The sequence below is a fragment of the Hoplias malabaricus genome, chromosome 3, assembly GCF_029633855.1.
Source record: "Hoplias malabaricus isolate fHopMal1 chromosome 3, fHopMal1.hap1, whole genome shotgun sequence".
In the NCBI taxonomy this organism is placed as follows: Eukaryota; Metazoa; Chordata; class Actinopteri; order Characiformes; family Erythrinidae; genus Hoplias; species Hoplias malabaricus.
In genome coordinates, this window is record NC_089802.1 from 25,874,679 (window position 1) to 25,897,172 (window position 22,494).

The 22,494-nt window shown below is 45.8% G+C and overlaps 1 protein-coding gene across 3 annotated transcripts in view; it reads right to left on the minus strand.

The window, feature by feature from the left end:
* The window catches only part of sdk2b (sidekick cell adhesion molecule 2b), a 174,694-nt gene that overhangs the window by 48,491 nt on the left and 103,709 nt on the right, over positions 1 to 22,494 (minus strand). For all 3 annotated transcript variants that reach the window (XM_066664601.1, XM_066664600.1, XM_066664602.1), the window contains exons 3-7: positions 10,845 to 10,951; positions 9,661 to 9,808; positions 2,052 to 2,185; positions 836 to 947; positions 523 to 713 (exon numbers count right to left, since the gene is read on the minus strand). In XM_066664601.1, the coding sequence (XP_066520698.1) occupies positions 523 to 713; positions 836 to 947; positions 2,052 to 2,185; positions 9,661 to 9,808; positions 10,845 to 10,951 (692 nt within the window). The remainder of the gene's footprint in view (positions 1 to 522; positions 714 to 835; positions 948 to 2,051; positions 2,186 to 9,660; positions 9,809 to 10,844; positions 10,952 to 22,494) is intronic.

Genomic DNA, 22,494 nt, shown 5'->3' on the forward strand with positions numbered 1-22,494 from the left:
TGAGAGACGAGGACACAGAGGGACACAAAGGATGCAGAGGGACACAGAGGGACACAGGGGGACACAGAGGATGCAGAGTGACACAAAGGATGTAGAGGGACACAGAGGATGCAGAAGGACACAAAGGATGTAGAGGGACACAGAGGATGCAGAGGGACACAGAGGGACCAGTATGTTATCATCACTAAAGCTACAAACAGTGTAATGTACCTTTGAAGGAGAGGGGGATCTCTGTAATTTTTCATTATAAAACTGTGTCAAATAAAAGAACACAATAAAAGTCCTGGAGATGAAACGGGGCGAATGAAAACAACTTTAAAATCTATAGTTAATATAGAATAAGGTACAGTTATATCCCTCATCAAAGATACAGTATACGATCCACTGAGGGCACCACGACAGAGACACTGTACACCCCCTGCCTCCCCTCGCCACACACACTCACACACACCTGAACTGAGGGGTATTAATCCAGTGTGTGTGTGAGTGTGTGTGTGTGTGTGTATGTGTGTGTGTGTGTACCCAGAACGTGGAGGTAGGCGGCAGCGCTGACGGAGGGGACGCTGCTGCTCTTCAGCTCGGCCTCACACTCGTACAAACCAGAGTCGCTCACTGTGGGACTGAGGATTGCCAGCCTGCGATTATAATCACTCAGACCAGAGCGCACCGGAACACCGTTCCTCCTCCACACTATACTCAACTTAATCAGTGGCCTGGGGGGAGACACAGAAAAGAGAACAGAGAGAGAGAACAGAAAGAGAGAGAGAGAATAAATGTAAATGTGTACAGGGATGTGGTCTCCACGGTAACAGCGAGGACTTAAAGAAGCACTGACCGAGCATTAGCCACACATTCCATGGTGACCTCAGAGGTTCCTGCCACGACGCTGGTGTTCCTCGGAGGGATCACAATAGTGGGGGCTATGGGGTCTGCAGGACCACCCACATCTAACAGAGAAAGACAGAGACAGAGAGAGAGCAAGAGAGATGTGTCTGAAACTCTGCCCTATTCACTCTACAGTGCACTACTTTGGGGTTCCGCCATTTTGAAGTAATGTCTGGCTGTGTCCGAAAGTGCGAACTTGAACAGCACGTACTGAAGTGGATCCAGTGCGCAGCGCCTGACACTCCATAGTGTGTGAGTGCAGTATCCACGCAACCCACAGCCGCCATCTTACCGCATGATGTCTCACCACAGACGACAACACTAGTCGCTAAAAGCCCCGTTCGCTAACTCTATTGTTTTAATTTTGTATTTTTTTGTGAAGCTTAGGGAGGTCTTTTCGCCATGGATTTTAACTCCACACTGAGACGGCATCATGCAGCAGCTCAGAGAAGATGTATTATGAGAATTTTATTGATTCTTTACTTCAGGAGAAAAATAAGTATCACTAGCCTTCCTTTATAACAACTTTAAAAATTCACAAGTTACGTTAATACCACATTAAATAACAAGCAACATGGGTTTGTTTTCCACAGAATTACTCATAACGTTACACTTACACTTGTAAAAAGCAAGCTCCCCCCTTTCTCTTCCGTAGCTCCAGTGGAATCATGGCATAGTACTTCTTCTTGCGTGCTGCTTTTGAGTACTGTTCAGTGTGGAAGTATGCCATTTCGGATGCAGCCCTTGTGGACAACTATCAGTGCACTCAAACAAACCCACAATGCACTGCTGAACATAGTGTGCAGCCCATGTAACTTAGCAGAGAGCAGATTACCCATAATCCAATGGTAAAAACAGACAGTTGGTGTCTGAAGTTGTTCACTACCCTCCTGCACTCAGCTGTAATAGTGCACTATGTATTGAGTGATGTAGGGAATAATGAGTAGGGCTGTCTCTGTCTGGTACATGGTCTGTACGCTGCTTTTTGCAGTGGACTGTGGGATTGTTTGAGGTTTTGGACACTACTACAAAATGGTGGAACCCCAACATAATGCACTATGTAGTGAATAGGGCACAGGGACGTAGCATGAGGGATTTTGTCCTGGTGTTTCTTGGTGTATGTGTGTGTGTGTGTGTGTGTGCGCACGCGCGTGTGTGGTACTCACTCTCCACAGTCAGAGTGATGGGCTGGCTGGTTTTATTCTCTCCGTTCTTGTCATTCACTGCCTGAACGTAGTAGCGTCCAGCGTCCGGCGCCACAGTGGACAGAATGACCAGCGTGTTCTCCAGAGTTATAGCTCTGCACAGAGACCAACACTGAGCACAACCAGCACCATGTGTGTGTGTGTGTGTGTGCACAGTGGTCAGTGTTTGTGTGTATACAGTGGTCAGTGTTTGTGTGTGTGTGTGTGTGTATACAGTGATCAGTGTGTGTGTGTGTATATAGTGGTCAGTGTGTGTGAGTGTGTATCCAGTAGTCAGTATGTGTGCAGTGGTGTGTGTGTGTGTGTGTGTGTGTGTATCCAGTGGTTAGTGTGTGTGAGTGTGTGACCAGTGGTCAGTATGTGTGCAGTGGTCAGTGTGCGTGTGTGTGTATCCAGTGGTCAGTCTGTGTTCGTGTGTATCCAGTGGTCAGTGTGTATCCAGTAGTGTGCGTGAGTGGTCAATGTGTGTGTGTGTGTGTATATAGTAGTCAGTGTGTGTGAGTGTGTGTCCAGTGGTCAGTGTGTGTGAGTGTATATCCACTGGTCAGTATGTGTGAGTGTGTGTCCAATAGTCAGTGTGTGTAAGTGTGTGTCCAGTGGTCAGTGTGTGTGCAGTGGTCCGGGTGTGTGAGTGTGTATCCAGTGGTCAGTGTGTGTTCAGTGTTCAGTGTGTGTGTGTGTATCCAGTGGTCAGTGTGTGTGCAGTGGTCAGTGTATGTGAGTGTGTATCCACTGGTCAGTATGTGTGAGTGTGTGTCCAGTAGTCAGTGTGTGTGAGTGTGTGTCCAGTGGTCAGTGTGTGTGACTGTGTGTCCAGTGGTCAGTGTGTGTGTGTGTGTGTGTAATAATAATAATAATAATAATAATTTTTTATTTGAAAGCGCCTTTCAGGTGACCCAAGGACACTGTACAATAGATAATAAAAATAAATAAATAAATAAAAAATAAAAATAAAAATAGAAACTTAAAAAAAAAAAAAGTCAATAAAAGGTAAATGCACATACAAACATAAAATGACCATAGAGACATATACATAGTATCATCCATATGCTAGTTTAAAAAGATGAGTTTTGAGTCTGGTTTTAAAACATCTAAAGATGAACAAGCTCGCAGTTCGTCAGGAAGACTATTCAACAGCTTTGGACCCGCAACACAAAATGTTCTATTTCCAATGGTGCTTAGCTTAAAATGTGGGACCTCAAGCAAATGGAGGCTTGAGGACCGAAGAGTACGCACTGGAGAGTATGGTTGCAGTAGACTACTTAGGTAAGAAGGGGCAAGGTCATGCAAGGATTTAAACACCAACACAAACAATTTGTACTGTATTTGGTACTTCACTGGAAGACAATGAAGACGACTTAGGACTGGAGTAATATGTTCCCAAGATCTTGTATGGGTCAGCACCCTAGCAGCAGAGTTCTGGACATACTGCAACCTACTCAAAGCCCGAGCAGGGAGGCCACACAACAGAGCATTGCAGTAATCAAGTCTGGAAGTAACAAATGCATGGACTATGGTCTCGGCAGCAGTGAGAGAGAGAAAAGGGCGAATCCTAGAGATATTTTTAAGATGGTAGAAGGCTGTCCTACATGTGTTGTTAATATGCGAGTCAAACGATAATGTAGAATCAAAAATTACTCCGAGATTTCTCACTAGTGTTGAGGTAGAGACAACAAAACCAGGGATACAAACAGTAGTGTCACTAAGCCTCCTGACTGTTGCAGGAGAAGCAATTATGATGGCTTCAGATTTTTTATTATTTAAGCTCAGGAAGTTCTCGATCATCCAAGCCCTCACATCAGTTAAGCATTTCAGCAAGGCACTAGGTGGCAAGCTGTGGGAAGGTTTTGTACAAATATATATCTGGACATCATCAGCAAAACAGTGAAACAGTAAGTCTGCACTGTAAACTGTAAGACTGCACTGTAGGAGCTCTGAGGGCTACAGGGTATAAATCTTGACTATGGGAAGCCGTTCAAGAAATAATTATTATGTACTTTGCACATATATATTGGGTTATGGAGAAACTACTTGGTTTAATGGCACATACATTGGTTTTAAACTGTTGGTTTGTATATATCGGTTTGTGAGTATATATTGGATTATCAGTTTATACATTGGGTTCCTAGCATATATATTGGTTTGTATGTATTGGTTTGTTGGTATATATATTGGACTCTCAGTACATACATTGGTTTTTGAGCATATATATTGGTTTGTGTATATCGGTTTGTTGGTATATACATTGGTTTGTGTGTGTATATATTGGTTTGTATATATTGGTTTGTGGGTATATACATTGGTTTTATAGTGAATTATATAATGGTTTGGTAGTATCTATATTGGTTTGTGGGTGTATATATCAGATTATCAATACATAAACTGGTTTCTAGAATATATATTGGTTTGTGTGTGTATATATTGGTTTGTGTATATCGGTTTGTTTGTATATATTGGTTTGTGTATATCGGTTTCTTGGTATATATTGGTTTGTATATATCGGTTTTTGGGCATATATATTGGTTTGTGGGTATATATATTGGTTTGTATATATCGGTTTCTTGGTATATATTGGTTTGTGGGCACATATATTGGTTTGTTTATATCGGTTTGTGTGCATATATATTGGTTTGTGGGCACATATATTGGTTTGTATATATCGGTTTGTTGGTATATATTGGTTTATATATATTAGTTTCTTGGTATATATTGGTTTGTGGGCCTATATATTGCTTTGTTTATATCAGTTTGTTGGCATATACATTGGTTTGTTTATATCGGTTTGTGGGCATATATATTGGTTTGTATATATCGGTTTCTTGGTATATATTGGTTTGTATATATCGGTTTCTTGGTATATATTGGTTAGTATATATCGGTTTGTGGGCATATATATTGGTTTGTGGGCACATATATTGGTTTGTATATATTGGTTTCTTGGTATATATTGGTTAGTATATATTGGTTTGTGGGCATATATATTGGTTTATTTATATCGGTTTCTTGGTATATATTGGTTTGTATATATAGATTTTTTGGTATACATTGGTTTGTATACATCGGTTTCTTGGTATATATTGGTTTGTGGGCATATATATTGGTTTGTTTATATCGGTTTGTGGGCATATATATTGGATTCTGCGCTGCATGGTAGAAATTTGCTGCTCAGTGCTGTTCAGCGAGTAGTTTGTTTTGATTGTGCTGTGCGGTTTTAATGAACCTCAGTTTGGACAAAAATTTTGACATATTCCAAATAAAACCGAGTGGCCCAGTGACCGAGCTCCGCGATTATAAATACTAAATAAAGGTCATAATAAAGATAATAAAGCTCAGACTAGCCGATTGGATTACGTTCTACAACAATGTGTTTTCTACGACGCTGAAGTTAGCTCCTGATTCGCAGATCCAGATTCAGTGAGCCGCGGTGAACGAAAAGGACTCTTCGATGTGTACATTGCTTTTAACGCTTCATGGACTAATGAATAGCGCTAAATACAGGAAGTAACAAACAGTTTACCCTCACAACACACAAAACAAACCAAAAACATGTACGAAATCTTTTCTTTGTTCCTTTACACAATCGACAATTATTTTGTTTATTTAATACTAAAGGTCTCTGCAGTTTAAAATACTTAAAAAATTGTTATACATTATAAAATAATACATTGTATGGCATATAAAAATTTCAAATTGATTATTTTTCATTCATTTATTTTAAATGTACCAGTAAAAATAAAACATAAAATAGTAGGTATGTTAAACACATATTTAAATATGGCATATTGAGCAATTATGTACAAAAAAAAGTGAGGTTGAGATTCTGGAGGGACTGTGAGGTTCTTAATCACTTTGGGCCAGCACAACTACACATCCCAGGACAATTTGCCCCTGTAAGGAAAACGTGGATTTAGCCTGGCCCGACCGAAATGATTTCATACTTTAAAACTTTAAAATTCCCTCCAGAATCTCAGTTTCACATTCATTTTGTTTTTTGGTGCACAATTGCTTAGTATGCAATGTTTCCAAATTAAAATTATAGTATCATATAAACAAACCAAACGTCGATTGAGTAAAGGAACAAAGAAAAGATTTCGTACATGTTTTTGGCTTGTTTTGTGTGTTGTGAGGGTAAACTGTTTGTTACTTCCTGTATTTAGCGCTATTCATTAGTCCATGAAGCGTTAAAAGCAATGTGCGCAGCATTATGTACACATCGAAAAGTCCCTTTCGTTCACCGCGGCTCACTGAATCTGGATCTGCGAATCAGGAGCTAACTTCAGCGTCGTAGAAAACGCATTGTTGTAGAACGTAATTCAATCGGCTAGTCTGAGCTTTGTTATCTTTATTATGACCTTTATTTAGTATTTATAATCGCGGAGCTCGGTCACCGGGCCACTCAGTTTTATTTGGAATATGTCAAAAGTTTGTCCAAACTGAGGTTCATTAAAACCGCGCAGCACAATCAAAACAGGCTGCTGGCTGAACAGCACTGAGCGGCAAATTTCTACCATGCAGCGCAGAATCCAATATATATGCCACAAACCAGTATATGCGCCCACAAACCGATATAAACAAACCAATATATGCACCCACAAACCGATATATGCCCAGAAACCGATATACACAAACCAATATACACGCCCACAAACCAATATACATGCCCACAAACCAATATACGCGCCCACAAACCGATATACATGCCCACAAACCAATATATGCACCCACAAACCGATATATGCCCACAAACCGATATACACAAACCAATATATATGTCCACAAACCGATATATACAAACCGATATAAACAAACCAATATATGTGCCCACAAACCAATGTATATACCAACAAACCGATATACACAAACCAATATATACGCTGGAAAACCAATGTATGTACTGGTAATCCGATATATATACCCACAAACCAATATATATACCAACAAACCAATACATACAAACCAATATATATGCTAGGAACCCAATGTATAAACTGATAATCCAGTATATACTCACAAACCGATATATACAAACCAACAGTTTAAAACCAATGTATGTGCCATTAAACCAAGTTGTTTCTCCATAGCCCAATGTATATGTACAAAGTACATTTATTTCCTGAACGGCTTCCTATACCTGACTGTGCTGATTATTATTATTATTATTCAGATCACCACCCCCCTCTGTGCGGACCCCCGGGATGCCCCCAACAGGATGAGTGCCAATTACCCCCCCCCCAGTGTGTTGTTCTGACTTTACATAGAGTGTGTCTCACCTCACACTTCTTTTTCTCTGTCTCTCTCTCTCTCTCTCTCTCTCTCTCTCTCTCTCTCTCTCTCTCTCTCTCTCAGTGTGTCTATCAGGCAGACAAGTCTGAGTTGACTCCTGAGTCACAAGCTTTAGAGTCTGAGTCATGAGTCATACGTTTTCAAGTTTGAATCAACTCATGAGCAATAAGCTTTGGAATCAGAGTCGAGTCATGAGCTTTGTTCATAAAATAAAGGCTCTGGAAAATAAACCTGTCGAGAGCAGTGTCCATCTCATTACATGGTGGATGTTCTGGACAAATATTCATGAGGTATTTGCATAATCTCTCGCTATTTATGCACAGCACTAATTTCTGAGCGGTGGAATTCTGCCGGTGTTTTCTGGACAGTGTTTGGTTCAAGAGACGGAGCAAGTGTCTCACAGAGCAGATTGTGAGATGCATTATGTATCAGGACAGGGACGAAACACTGTGTCCTCAAATTAATCTCAGGTGATTCTCTCAACCGGGATAATGAGACAGCCATAAATATACAGACAGCCTCTCAGACACACACACATATACACACACACACACACACACACACACATTCTATAAACCAGGCAGTGTCCACTCCCCACTGACCGATACATATTCAACACTGTTTAAAATACAGCACACAGACAGTAAACGCAGCCTCACAGCCACATACAGACACACCCCCAGGCCACATTATCAGAAACACCTGCACACCTGCTCTGTAAGCTACCTCCAAATTATCCTGTCAGCCAATCATGTAGCAGCAGCACTAATTATGGAAATGAGAATGTCAGTTAATGGAGAAGAAAATGTGATTTAAATTTATTTAATTTACAACAACTGTCCACAGGTGTGTGTGTGTGTGTGTGTGTGTGTGTGTGTGTGTGTGTGTGTGTGTGTGTGCGTGCGTGCGTGCGCGCGCGTGTGTGTGTGCGCGCGTGTGTGTGTGCGCGTGTGTGTGTGTGTGTGCGTGTGTGTGTGTGCGTGTGCGTGCGTGCGTGAGTGAGTGACTGGGTCAGTGTGTGAATGAGGAACTGGGTGAGTGAGTGTGTGTGTGTAAGTGACTGGGTGGGTATGAAAGAATGAGTGTGTTCCTAAATTCAGGATGATCGTTATAGTTTATGGAAATTGAACAGTTCTGTGCTTGGTCAATTAGGTGGCGCTGTGATTTTTACTGAGAGTGAGGGAGAGTCCAGCTCTTCACTCACGATAGAACTCCAGAATATTCTGGGTTTTCCAGAATGCCACCACATATTCCCTTTACTCCTAAAGTGTCAGAACTTACAGGGCATTCTGGATATTTCAGGATTTCTTCCAGACTGGTGAGTGCCAGTGTGTTTCTCCTTCAGCCTTCAGCTCACCAGGTCCATTACACACACACACACACTGCTGAAGGGAGTGACAGAGAGAATATGCCTGACCATTCCAGAACAGTGCCCAGGAATAGAACGTCACACTCTCTCTCTCTCTCTCTCTCTCTCTCTCTCTCTCTCTCTCTCTCTCTCTCTCTCTCTCTCTCTCACACACACACACACACACACAAACCTCTGCCACAACGGAGCGTGATGTGGATATTCCCCCGTCGCAACGAAAGTGAAGCACGGTCTCTCACTGATGGAGATTAAAGAAGATTAAGGAGACACCAGGATCCAACACAGACCTCACCCCACCCCTCACCCTCATTCAGAACTGTCCATCACCCAGTCACTCACTCACTCACCTAGCCACTGACACATTCATACACTCACTCACCTAGTCACTGACACATTCATACACTCACTCACCTAGTCACTGACACATTCATACACTCACTCACCCAGTCACTCACATGCTCGCCCACTCACTCACTCACTCATCCAGTCACTCACTCACTCACTCATCCAGTCACTCAACCAGTCACTCATCCAGTCACTCAACCAGTCACTCACTCACTCACTCACTCACCCAATCACACACATGCTCACCCAGTCCCTCACACCCTTGTCCAGTCTCTCACACACTCAATTATTCACTCACACATTCATCCAGTCACGCACACACTCACTCTTGTAGACAGTGACACCAGCTACAGCACCACCCTGTGTGTTGAGGTGTGAGTGTGTGTGTGTGTGTGTTGAGGTGTGTGTGTGTGTTGAGGCGCGTGCGTGCATGTGTGTGTGTGTCTGTGTTGAGGTACGTGTTGAGATGCGTGTTGAGGTGCATGTTGAGGTGTGAGTGCGTGTTGAGGTATGTGTGTTTTTTGACGTGTGTGTGTGTGTGTTGAGGTGTGTGTGTGTTGAGGTGAGACGTACATGCGGCTGCTGGGGGGGATTTTCCTGCCATCTCTGAACCATGTGACCTGAGGTTGAGGGAAGCTTCGTATTTTCGGTGCTGGGATCACAGCTCCGTCGCCCTGAGACACGACCTGGTCTCGCTCGGCCTCCTCAAAACCTCCCATAACTACACACACACACACACACACAAAGGGAAATCAGCACTAGATTTATGTTAATGTTATTACTGTAATTTTGTGAGTGACGTCACTGCGGGAGAAATCAGAGAGAAGCAGAAGATGAGAGTTAAGAGATTTGAACTGTGTTGATTCCTTAACTCTCTCTCTCTCTCTCTCTCTCTCTCTCTCTCTCTCTCTCCTGTCTCTCCCTCTCCTCTGTCTCTCTCTCTGAGTTGTATTCGACCTTTATGTATTTTCTGTCTGAAATCATCTTCAAAGCCTTGTTCTCAGACGGAGATTGTATTTTTTCAGAAAAGCGTTTCTCATTAATCCCTTCTTTCTCTCCATTCTTTGATGAAGTGATTCCTGATGTCAGAGAGAGAGCAGCTTTGATTCCCGCTCATCTCCGTCTCCGTCTCTCCAGCTCCACGGGCGGCTCCATAAACTAGGTCTGGAGTTTCAGTGGAGAATGGATTCAGTGATTAAACTGATTCACCGGGGGGCTCCTGAGTGGTCAGCGGTTTGAGGCCTGGGGGGGTCCCCCCTCTGCTCTCGCCACTCGATGTGGGCTGATGTGACAGATCTGATGTGTGGTTGCTCCTGTAGTTGCCGCTCTGATAACTCATTATCAGAGAACCGTGGTTCCTCCAGAGTCCAGTGCATTTTCACTGCAGGGTCCCTACTCTACTCTCCTCCTCCACCAAGTGAATCAGGTCCTGGTTCTGGAAGCGGATTCTTGTTTAATGGCTGTTCTCTCGTGGTTCAGAGCGAGCCGAGTAGGGACTAAACCGTGGTGTGTAAACCTTGCAGAGCGCTGATTGTCCAGAGAGAGTTGTCACTCTAGATGTTTTCAGAACAGGGTTTGGCTTCGGTCACCGACCACAGTGACTCTGCAAATTTCATCTACAGCCTCAGAGAGACCATCAACACCTCCATCTTTCTCTCTCTCTCTGTGTTAGTGTATGGGACAGTGTGTGTGCGGGTGCATGAGAATCTCTTTTGGAACATGTGAAAGTATGATGTGTGTGTGTGTGTGTTACTCACAGGCGACCTGAACCTCTGTGCGGCGCTGAAGTAGAGCTCCGACCCGATTCCTCACGATACAGCGATAAAACCCTGCATGGGTTCGATCCAGAGATGGGATCAGATACCTACACACACACACACACACACACACATTAGAATTCAAATCCATACTCTCTACTTCTTTCTCAGGTAGCATCTCCAGCTCCTGAGCTGAAGGTGTTAATCAGGAGTGTGCTCCTCTCACTGCAGTGACACACACACACACACACACACAATGTATATCAGAACACTGCTGTGAGGATTTGATCGTAGTCTGAGTGAGGGTCAGGGTCTGGTGGTCTGCTTTATTTACTCTAAAGAGAAACAAGTAAATAAACCACACACAGACACACACACATTGACCAGCGGTGAAAACCCATAAGCGTTTTTCTGATTATAACGCTCTGCTCAGTTCTTATCTCTGAAATACATTGGTGGCCGAATGGAAATCAGCTGCGGTGGAGTAAGATATTTTCTGTGTGTGTGTGTGTGTGTGTGTGAGAGAGAGAGAGCCCACCCTACTGTAATGACCTTCAGAAAGTCTGCTGAAGTCACCATCCCGCCTGCAGTGGCGGTGATCCTCCAGCAGGAGGTGCTCACACACTGTAACTCTGCTGCTTTGGTGAGATCCGGAGAGCCCCGAGACCACCACTGAGGGCGCTTAGCCTCTTTAGCGCTAATAGCTAACGTAGCTCGGACCCAGAATGGGGTTTAACACAACACACAGACCTGGCCACTTTATGGGAAATCCCCCCCCCCCTCCACTGCAGCTCCATCTGCTGCTTCACGGCCGCTGTTCTCCATCCTTCACCAGGGCTCTGTTCCACCCACTGGACACGGCTCAGGAGTTCCACTTTAATCATTCACCTGTGTCTGTGTCTCTATCTGTACGCAGAAATCTGTGCGTCTACGGCTCTGAGTCTGCGTCTGCATCTGCATCTGCACAACTGTCATCTAAAAGACTGAGGTATTCAAGTTCACTGTGACTCCTCTTTAAAGACTGAGTTTAACCTCACAGTTAATGAGAGAGAGAGAGAGAGAGAGAAAGAGAGGGAGAATGAGGTGGATAGTTTATTTTAATCGAGTGAGCTGCTTTAAAAAGCTCTGATCTCAGATGGAGATCAATACGCAAAATAGAGTTGTGGAGGTGAAGAATCACTGGAGAGAAGAGAGAGAGAGAGAGAGAGAGAGAGACGGAGAGAGAGTGTGTGTGTGTGTGAGAGAGAGACAGGACAGTGTTGTTGTGTAAACTATTATTGATGATAAATCTGTGACTGATCAGTTAAGCCCCTCATTAACGCTGACCATCAGATCCTCACGGCAATGTTCCAATCCCTCCCAGACAGAGCACAGACTGGTACTGATGACACAAACTTTGTTTCTCTCTCTCTCTCTGTTTTCTCTCTCTCTCTCTCTCTCTCTCTAATGAATGTAGTTAACATTTCGAGGCAGGCTGTGATTGATGGCTGTTCTGGAGAATGAGGCGCAAAGTCAGACCTTCCTTAATTAGCCTTCGTTCAGAGAGAGAGCAAGAGAGAGGAGAGAGAGAGAGAGAGTGTTTAGAAGAGAGAGAGAGAGAGTCAGACAGGTGACAGGTGTATCTCCATGGCAACTACACATTGGACAAACGAAGCTGTGTCATTGTCCGAACTCTAAACACAGACTCGTAAGGACCCCGCCCCCACCACCCCAGACCCACACCACCCCAAGAAGGATCTGAACACCTCACGTTCCTCACACACATCGGGAACCACGGCCCACTCTCCAGACCCCGGAGCTAGACTCCATTCCCCTGATTCCACAGTCGAGTCATGAGTCACTGTATCTGATTCCATAGTCGAGTCACAAGTCACTTTATCTGATTCCACAGTCGAGTCACAAGTCACAGTATCTGATTCCATAGTCGAGTCATGAGCCACTGCATTTGATTCCACAGTCGAGTCATTAAGTCACTGTATCTGATTCCATAGTCGAGTAATGAGTCACTGCATCTGATTCCACAGTCGAGTTACAAGTCGCTTCATATGATTCTGCAATCGAGTTACAAGTGACATTATTTGATTGCACTGTCAAGTCACGAGTCATTGCATCTGATTCCACAGTTGAGTCATGAGTCACTGCATCTGATTCCACAGTCGAGTCATGAGTCACTGCATCTGATTCCACAATCGAGTTACAAGTTGCTTCATATGATTCCGCAGTCGAGTCACGAGTCACATAATTTGATTCCACAGTCGAGTCACAAGTCACTGCATCTGATTCCACAGTCGAGTAATGAGTCACTGCATCTGATTCCACAGTCAAGTCATGAGTCAGTTTATTTGTTTCCTCTGTCCAGTTACAAGCCACTTCAAATGTTTCCACAGCTGAGTCATGAGTTACATCATCTGATTCTTCAGTCAACTCACAATTCAAGACACTGGGGTTCCAGTCTGAGTCAATGATGAGTCGCTAGATTGCGAGCCAGAGTCGATTCACCAGCAAGTTTTTTTCCCTACTTCTTGTCCAATGCCTAAGATTGTGTGCTGCTGTAACAAGTGAATATCCCCGATGTGGGATCAATAAAGTCAAGTCTAAGTCTAAGAATCACTTTGAGTGAATCAAGAGGCGAGTACTGACTTGCCAAGGAAATCTGAGTTGAGTCACTTGGAAGCGAATCTGAGTTGAGTCAAGTCGTCCGTTAAGTCCTTGGCCACCAGTGGTACTGTCAGCCCGGAACATCCCGGAGATAAGAATCCGGACAGGACTGAACTCTGCGGAGGACCGAGAGGACACATACTCTTCTGATTAACCACGTTTTTACGGTTAACCCCCCTGCCCAGAGCAGGTAGGTCGGGTTCTGGAGCAGAGCGAGGGTCTCATGATTCTGAAAGTGAAGAGGGACAAACAGAACCAGAGCAAACCCACCGTCAACACTGCTCTGTTTAAACAACCCACCTGCAGAGTGAGAGACGTAAATCTGTCTTACTCTCCTCTCTCTCTCTCTCTCTCTCTCTGTACGTCTCTCTGAGATGAAGAAGGGGTGTATTATCAGAGAGAGGCGCTGGGGTTTTATGCAGATCCAGTGTGAAATTGGGCCGTTAATGTGAGGAATCTTCTGCTGCTCGACCGAGGAGAGAGAGATTAACTCAGAAACTCAGAGAGAGAGAGAGAGAGGTGAACAGGGACGGGAACAAACAGAAACGAGAAAAAGCTTTTAAAGCAGTGTGTGCAGGTATAGCAAATTACTTCCACCAGAAAAAAGCCTACCAGTAAATATATTCTCTCTCTGTCTCTGTCTCTACATCTCTCTCCAACTCTTTCTCTCTCTCTGTGTGGAGAACTGGGAGAGAAGGGCAGAGGAGGGCTGTCTCTGGTGTAGCAGAGTGGATAGAGACACGTTTCCTCCCCTGAACAGATGAATATTTCGGGGCTCTAGGCGTGTGGTGAACAGTTAAAGTGCTACAGACACTGGAGGATGATTAGCCATAGGTGAAGAGAAAAAACACATCTGACATACACCTGAACCACACCAGAACTACACCTGAAACACACCAGAACTACACCTGACACACACCTTACACACACCACAACAACACTTGACACCTAACATACACCATAACTACACCTGACACACACAAAAACTACACCCAACACACACCAGAACTACACCTGATACACAACAGAACTACACCTGACACACACAGAACCCACACCTGACACACACCTAAAACACCTGACATACACCAGAACTACACCTGATACACACCTAACACAGCCCAGAACTACACCTGACACACCAGAACTACACCTGACACAAACCAGAACCACACCTGACATACACCAGAACTACACCTGATACACACCAGAACCACACCTGACACACACCTAACACACCCCACAACTACACATGACACACACCGGACACACACCAAAACCACACATGACACACACCAGAACCACACCTAACACACCTGACACACCCCAGAAATACACCTAACACACCTGACACACACCAAAACTACACCTGACACACACCATAACTACACCTGACACACACCAGAACCACACCTGACACACACCTAACACATCAGACACAAATGTGACACACACCAGAACTACACCTGACACACACGTAACACAGCTGGTACACACCTGACACACACCAGAACTAGACATGACACAAACCAGAACTACACCTGACACACACCAGAACTACACCTGACACACACCAGAACTACACCTGATACACACCTAACACACCCCAGAACTACACCTGACACACACCAGAACTACACCTGACAAACACATAACACACACCAGAAATACACCTGACATACACCAGAACCACACCTGACATACACCAGAACCACACCTGACACCCAACAGAACAACACCTGACACACAAGTAACACACCCCACAACTACACCTGACACACACCACAACCACACATGACACACCTAACCAACCTGACTCACACCTGACACACACCAGAACAGCACCTGACACACACCAGAACCAAACCTAGCACACACCTGACACACACTAGAACCACACCTGACACACACCTGACAGACCCCAGAACTTCACCTGACACAAACCAGAACCACACCTGACACACCCCAGAACCACACCTAACACACCTGACACACCCCAGAACTACACCTAACACACCTGACACACACCAAAACTACACCTGACACACACCAAAACAACACCTGACACACACCAGAACCACACCTGACACACACCTAACATATCAGACACACATGTGACACACACCAGAACTACACCTCACACACACGTTACCCACCTGACACACACCAGAACTAGACATGACACAAACCAGAACTACACCTGACACAGAAAAGAACTACACCTGATACACACCTAACACACCCCAGAACTACACCTGACACACACACATAACACACATGACACAAACCAGAACTACACCTGACACACACCAGAACTACACCTGATACACACCTAACACACCCCAGAACTACACGTGACACACACATAACACACACCAGAAATACACCTGACACACACGTAACACAGCCCAGAACCACATCTGACACACACCTAACACACATGACACACACTAGAACCACACCTGACACACACATACCACACACCAGAACCATACCTGACACACACCTAACACACCTGACATACACCAGAACTACACCTGATACAAACTAACACAGCCCAGAACTACACCTGACAGACACCTAACAAACCTGACATAAACAAGGACCACACCTGACACCCACCAGAACAACAGCTGACACACACCAGAACCACACCTGACACCCACCAGAACAACACCTGACACACACCTAACACACCCCACAACTGCATGTGACACACACCAAACACACCGGACACACACCAGAACCACACCTGACAAACACCTAACACACCTGACACACACCAGGCCTACACCTGACACACACCAAACACATCTGACACACACGTGACAAATACTAGAACAACACCTGACACACCCGTAACACACCTGGTACACACCTGACACACACCAGAGTCACACCTGATACACACCAGAACCACACCTGACACACACCAGAACCACACCTGACACACACCAGAACCACACCTGACATACACCAGAACCACACATGACACACACCTAACACACACTAGAACTACACCCGATACACAGCTAACACACCTGACACACACCTAACACAGCCCAGAACTACACCAGACCCACCCCTGACACACACCAGACCCACCCCTGACACACACCAGACCCACCCCTGACACACACCAGAACCACCCCTGACACACACCAGAAAAAAACCTGACACACACCAGAACCACCCGACACACACACCTGACACACACCAGAAATACACCTGAGACACACCAGAAATACACCAGACACACTCCAGAACCACACCTGACACACACCTAACACACCCCAGAACTACACCTGACACACACCAGAACTACACCTGACATACACCTGACACACACAAGAACTACACCTGACAAACCCCAGAACTACACCTGACACACACCTAACACACACCAGAACTACACCTGACACACACCAGAAATACACCTGAGACACACCAGAAATACACCAGACACACACCAGAAATACACCTGAGACACACCAGAAATACACCAGACACACACCAGAACCTCACCTGAAACACACCTAACACACCTGACATACACTAGAACTACACCTGATACACACCTAAAACAGCCCAGAACTACACCTGACAGACACCTAACAAACCTGACATAAACAAGGACCACACCTGACACCCACCAGAACAACAGCTGACACACACCAGAACCACACCTGACACCCACCAGAACAACACCTGACACACACCTAACACACCCCACAACTACATGTGATACACACCAAACACACCGGACACACACCAGAACTACACCTAACACACACCAGAACCACACCTGACAAACACTAAAAATACACCTGACACACACCAGGCCTACACCTGACACACACCAAACACATCTGACACACACGTGACAAATACTAGAACAACACCTGACACACATGTAATACACCTGGTACACACCTGACACACACAAAAGCCACACCTGACACACACCAGAACCACACCTGACACACACCAGAACCACACCTGATACACACCAGAACCACACCTGATACACACCAGAACCACACCTGACACATACCTAACACAAACTAGAACTACACCCGACACACACCTAACACACTTGACACACAGCAGAAGTACACCTGATACACACCAGAACTACACCTGACAAACACAGGAACCACACCTGACACACACCAGAACCACACCTGACACACACATAACACAGCCCATAAATACACAAGACCCACCCCTGACACACACCAGACCCACCCCTGACACACACCAGAAATACACCTGACACACACCAGAAATACACCTGACACACACCAGAACCACCCGACACACACCTGACACACACCAGAAATGCACCAGACACACACCAGAACCACACCTGACACACACCTAACACACCCCAGAATTACACCTGACACACACCAGAACTACACCTGACATACACCTGACACACACAAGAACTACACCTGACACACACAAGAACTACACCTGACACACCCCAGAACTACACTTGACACACACCTAACACACACCAGAACTACACCTGACACACACCAAAACTACACCTGACACACACCAGAACCACACCTGACACACACCTAACCCATATGACACACACGTAACACACCCCAGAAATACACCTGACACCAACCAGAACAACACCTGACACACAAGTAACACACTCCACAACTACACTTGACACACACCTGACACACACCAGAACCACACCTGACACACACCACAACAACACCTGACACACACCAGAACCACACCTGACACACACCACAACAACACCTAACACACACCAGAACCATACCAGACACACACCAGAACCACACCTGACACACACCTAACACACCCCAGAACTACACCTGACACACACCTAACACACACCAGAACTACACCTGATACACACCAGAACTACACCTGACAGACACAGGAACCACACCAGACACACACCTAACACACCTGACACACCCCAGAACTACTCCTAAAACACACATTACACACAAAAGAACCACACCTGAAACACCCCTGAAGTACACCTGACACACACCAGAACTACACCTGACACAGGTAACACATCTGGTACACACCTGACACACACCAGAACCACACCTGACACACACCAGAATCACACCTGAAACACAACTAACACACCCAAGAATTACACCTGACACACACCAGAACCACACCTGACACAACCCTGACACCCACCAGAACTACACCTGACACAGGTAACACATCTGGTACACACCTGACACACACCAGAACCACACCTGACACACACCAGAATCACACCTGAAACACAACTAACACACCCAAGAATTACACCTGACACACACCAGAACCACACCTGACACAACCCTGACACCCACCAGAACAACACCTGACACACACCTAACACACCCCACGACTACACCTGACACACACCTAACACACCCCACGACTACACCTGACACACACCTACCACACCTGACACACAGCAGAACCATACCTGACACCCACCTAACACACACGTGACACAAACCAGAACTACATCTGACACACACGTAACACACCTAGTACACACCTGACACAAACCTGAACCACAGCTGACACACACCAGAACTACACATGACACACACCAGAACCACACCTGACACAACCCTGACACACACCTAACACACACCAGAACTACACCTGACATACACCGGACACACCCCAGAACTACACCGGACACACCCCAGAACTATACCTGACACACACAAGAACTACACCTGACACACACCAGAACTACACCTGACACACACCAGAACCACACCTCAGAAATACACCTGACATACACCAGAACCACACCTGACACCAACCAGAACAACACCTGACACACAAGTAACAAACCCCACAACTACACCTGTCACACACCTAACACACCTGACACACCCCAGAACTACACCTGACACACCCCAGAACTACACCTGACACACACCAGAACCACACCTGACAAAACCCTGACACACACCTGACACACACCTAACACACCCCATGACTACACCTGACACACACCAGAACTATACCTGACACACACCAGAACCACACCTGACACAACCCTGACACCCACCAGAACAACACCTGACACACACCTAACACACCCCACGACTACACCTGACACACACCTAACACACTCCAAGACTACACCTGACACACACCTACCACACCTGACACACAGGAACTACACCTGACATATACCTGACACACACCAGAACCATACCTGACACCCACCTAACACATCTACACACACGTGACACAAATCAGAACTACATCTGACACACATGTAACACACCTGGTACACACCTGACACAAACCAGAACCACAGCTGACACACACCAGACCTACACCTGACACACACCTAACACACATGACACACCCCAGAACTACACCTGACACACACCTAACATACATGACACACCCGAGAACTACACCTGACACACACGTAACACACCTGGTACACACCTGACACACACCAGAACCACATCTGACACACAACTAACACACCCAAGAATTATTCTTGACACACACCTAACACACACCAGAACTACACCTGACACACACCAGAACTACACCTGACACACACCAGAACTACACCTGACACACACCAGAACCACACCTGACACACACCAGAACCACACCTGACACACCCCAGAACCACACATGAAACACACCAAAACCACAAGTGAAACACACTGGAACAACACTTGACACACACCATAACACACCCAGAACTACACCCGAAACACACCTAACACAACTGACACACACCAGAACTACACCTGACACACATCAGAATTACACCTGACACAGGTAACACACCTGGTACACAACTAACACACCCAAGAATCACACCTGACACACACCAGAAATACACCTGACACACACCAGAACCAGGCCTGACACACCCCTGACAACCAACAGAACAACACCTGACACACAGCAGAACCACACCTGACACACACCTGACATACACCAGAACTACACCTGATACACACCTAACACACACCAGAACTACACCTGACACATAACAGAATTACACCTCACACAGGTAACACACCTGGTACACAACTAACACACCCAAGAATCACACCTGACACACACCAGAAATACACCTGTCACACACCAGAACCAGGCCTGACACACCCCTGACAACCAACAGAACAACACCTGACACACACCAGAACCACACCTGACACACACCTGACATACACCAGAACTACACCTGACACACACCAGAACTACACCTGACACACACCAGAACTACACCTGACACACATCTGACACAACCCTGACACACACCTGACACACCTCAGAACTACACCTGACACACACCTAACACACCCCACGACTACACCTTACACACACCAGAACTACACCTGACACACACCAGAACCACACCTGACACAACCCTGACACCCACCAGAACTACACCTGACACACACCAGAACCACACCTGACACAACCCTGACACCCACCAGAACAACACCTGACACACACCTAACACACCCCACGACTACACCTGACACACACCTAACACACTCCAAGACTACACCTGACACACACCTACCACACCTGACACACAGGAACTACACCTGACATATACCTGACACACACCAGAACCATACCTGACACCCACCTAACACATCTACACACACGTGACACAAATCAGAACTACATCTGACACACATGTAACACACCTGGTACACACCTGACACAAACCAGAACCACAGCTGACACACACCAGACCTACACCTGACACACACCTAACACACATGACACACCCCAGAACTACACCTGACACACACCTAACATACATGACACACCCGAGAACAACACCTGACACACACGTAACACACCTGGTACACACCTGACACACACCAGAACCACATCTGACACACAACTAACACACCCAAGAATTATTCTTGACACACACCTAACACACACCAGAACTACACCTGACACACACCAGAACCACACCTGACACACACCAGAACCACACCTGACACACCCCAGAACCACACATGAAACACACCAAAACCACAAGTGAAACACACTGGAACAACACTTGACACACACCATAACACACCCAGAACTACACCCGAAACACACCTAACACAACTGACACACACCAGAACTACACCTGACACACATCAGAATTACACCTGACACAGGTAACACACCTGGTACACAACTAACACACCCAAGAATCACACCTGACACACCAGAAATACACCTGACACACACCAGAACAAGGCCTGACACACCCCTGACAACCAACAGAACCTCTGGTACACCTGACACACACCAGAACTACACCTGACACACACCAGAACCACACCTCAGAAATACACCTGACATACACCAGAACCACACCTGACACCAACCAGAACTACACCTGACATACACCTGACACACCCCAGAACTATTCCTGACACACACCAGAACTACACCTGACACACACCAGAACTACACCTGACACACACCAGAACCACACCTCAGAAATACACCTGACATACACCAGAACCACACCTGACACCAACCAGAACAACACCTGACACACAAGTAACACACCCCACAACTGTTCACCTGTCACACACCTAACACACCTGACACACACCAGAACTACACCTGACACACCCCAGAACTACACCTGACACACACCAGAACCACACCTGACACAACCCTGACACCCACCAGAACAACACCTGACACACACCTAACACACCCCACGACTACACCTGACACACACCTAACACACTCCAAGACTACACCTGACACACGCCTACCACACCTGACACACAGGAACTACACCTGACATATACCTGACACACACCAGAACCATATCTGACACCCACCTAACACATCTACACACACGTGACACAAATCAGAACTACATATGACACACATGTAACACACCTGGTACACACCTGAAACAAACCAGAACCACAGCTGACACACACCAGACCTACAC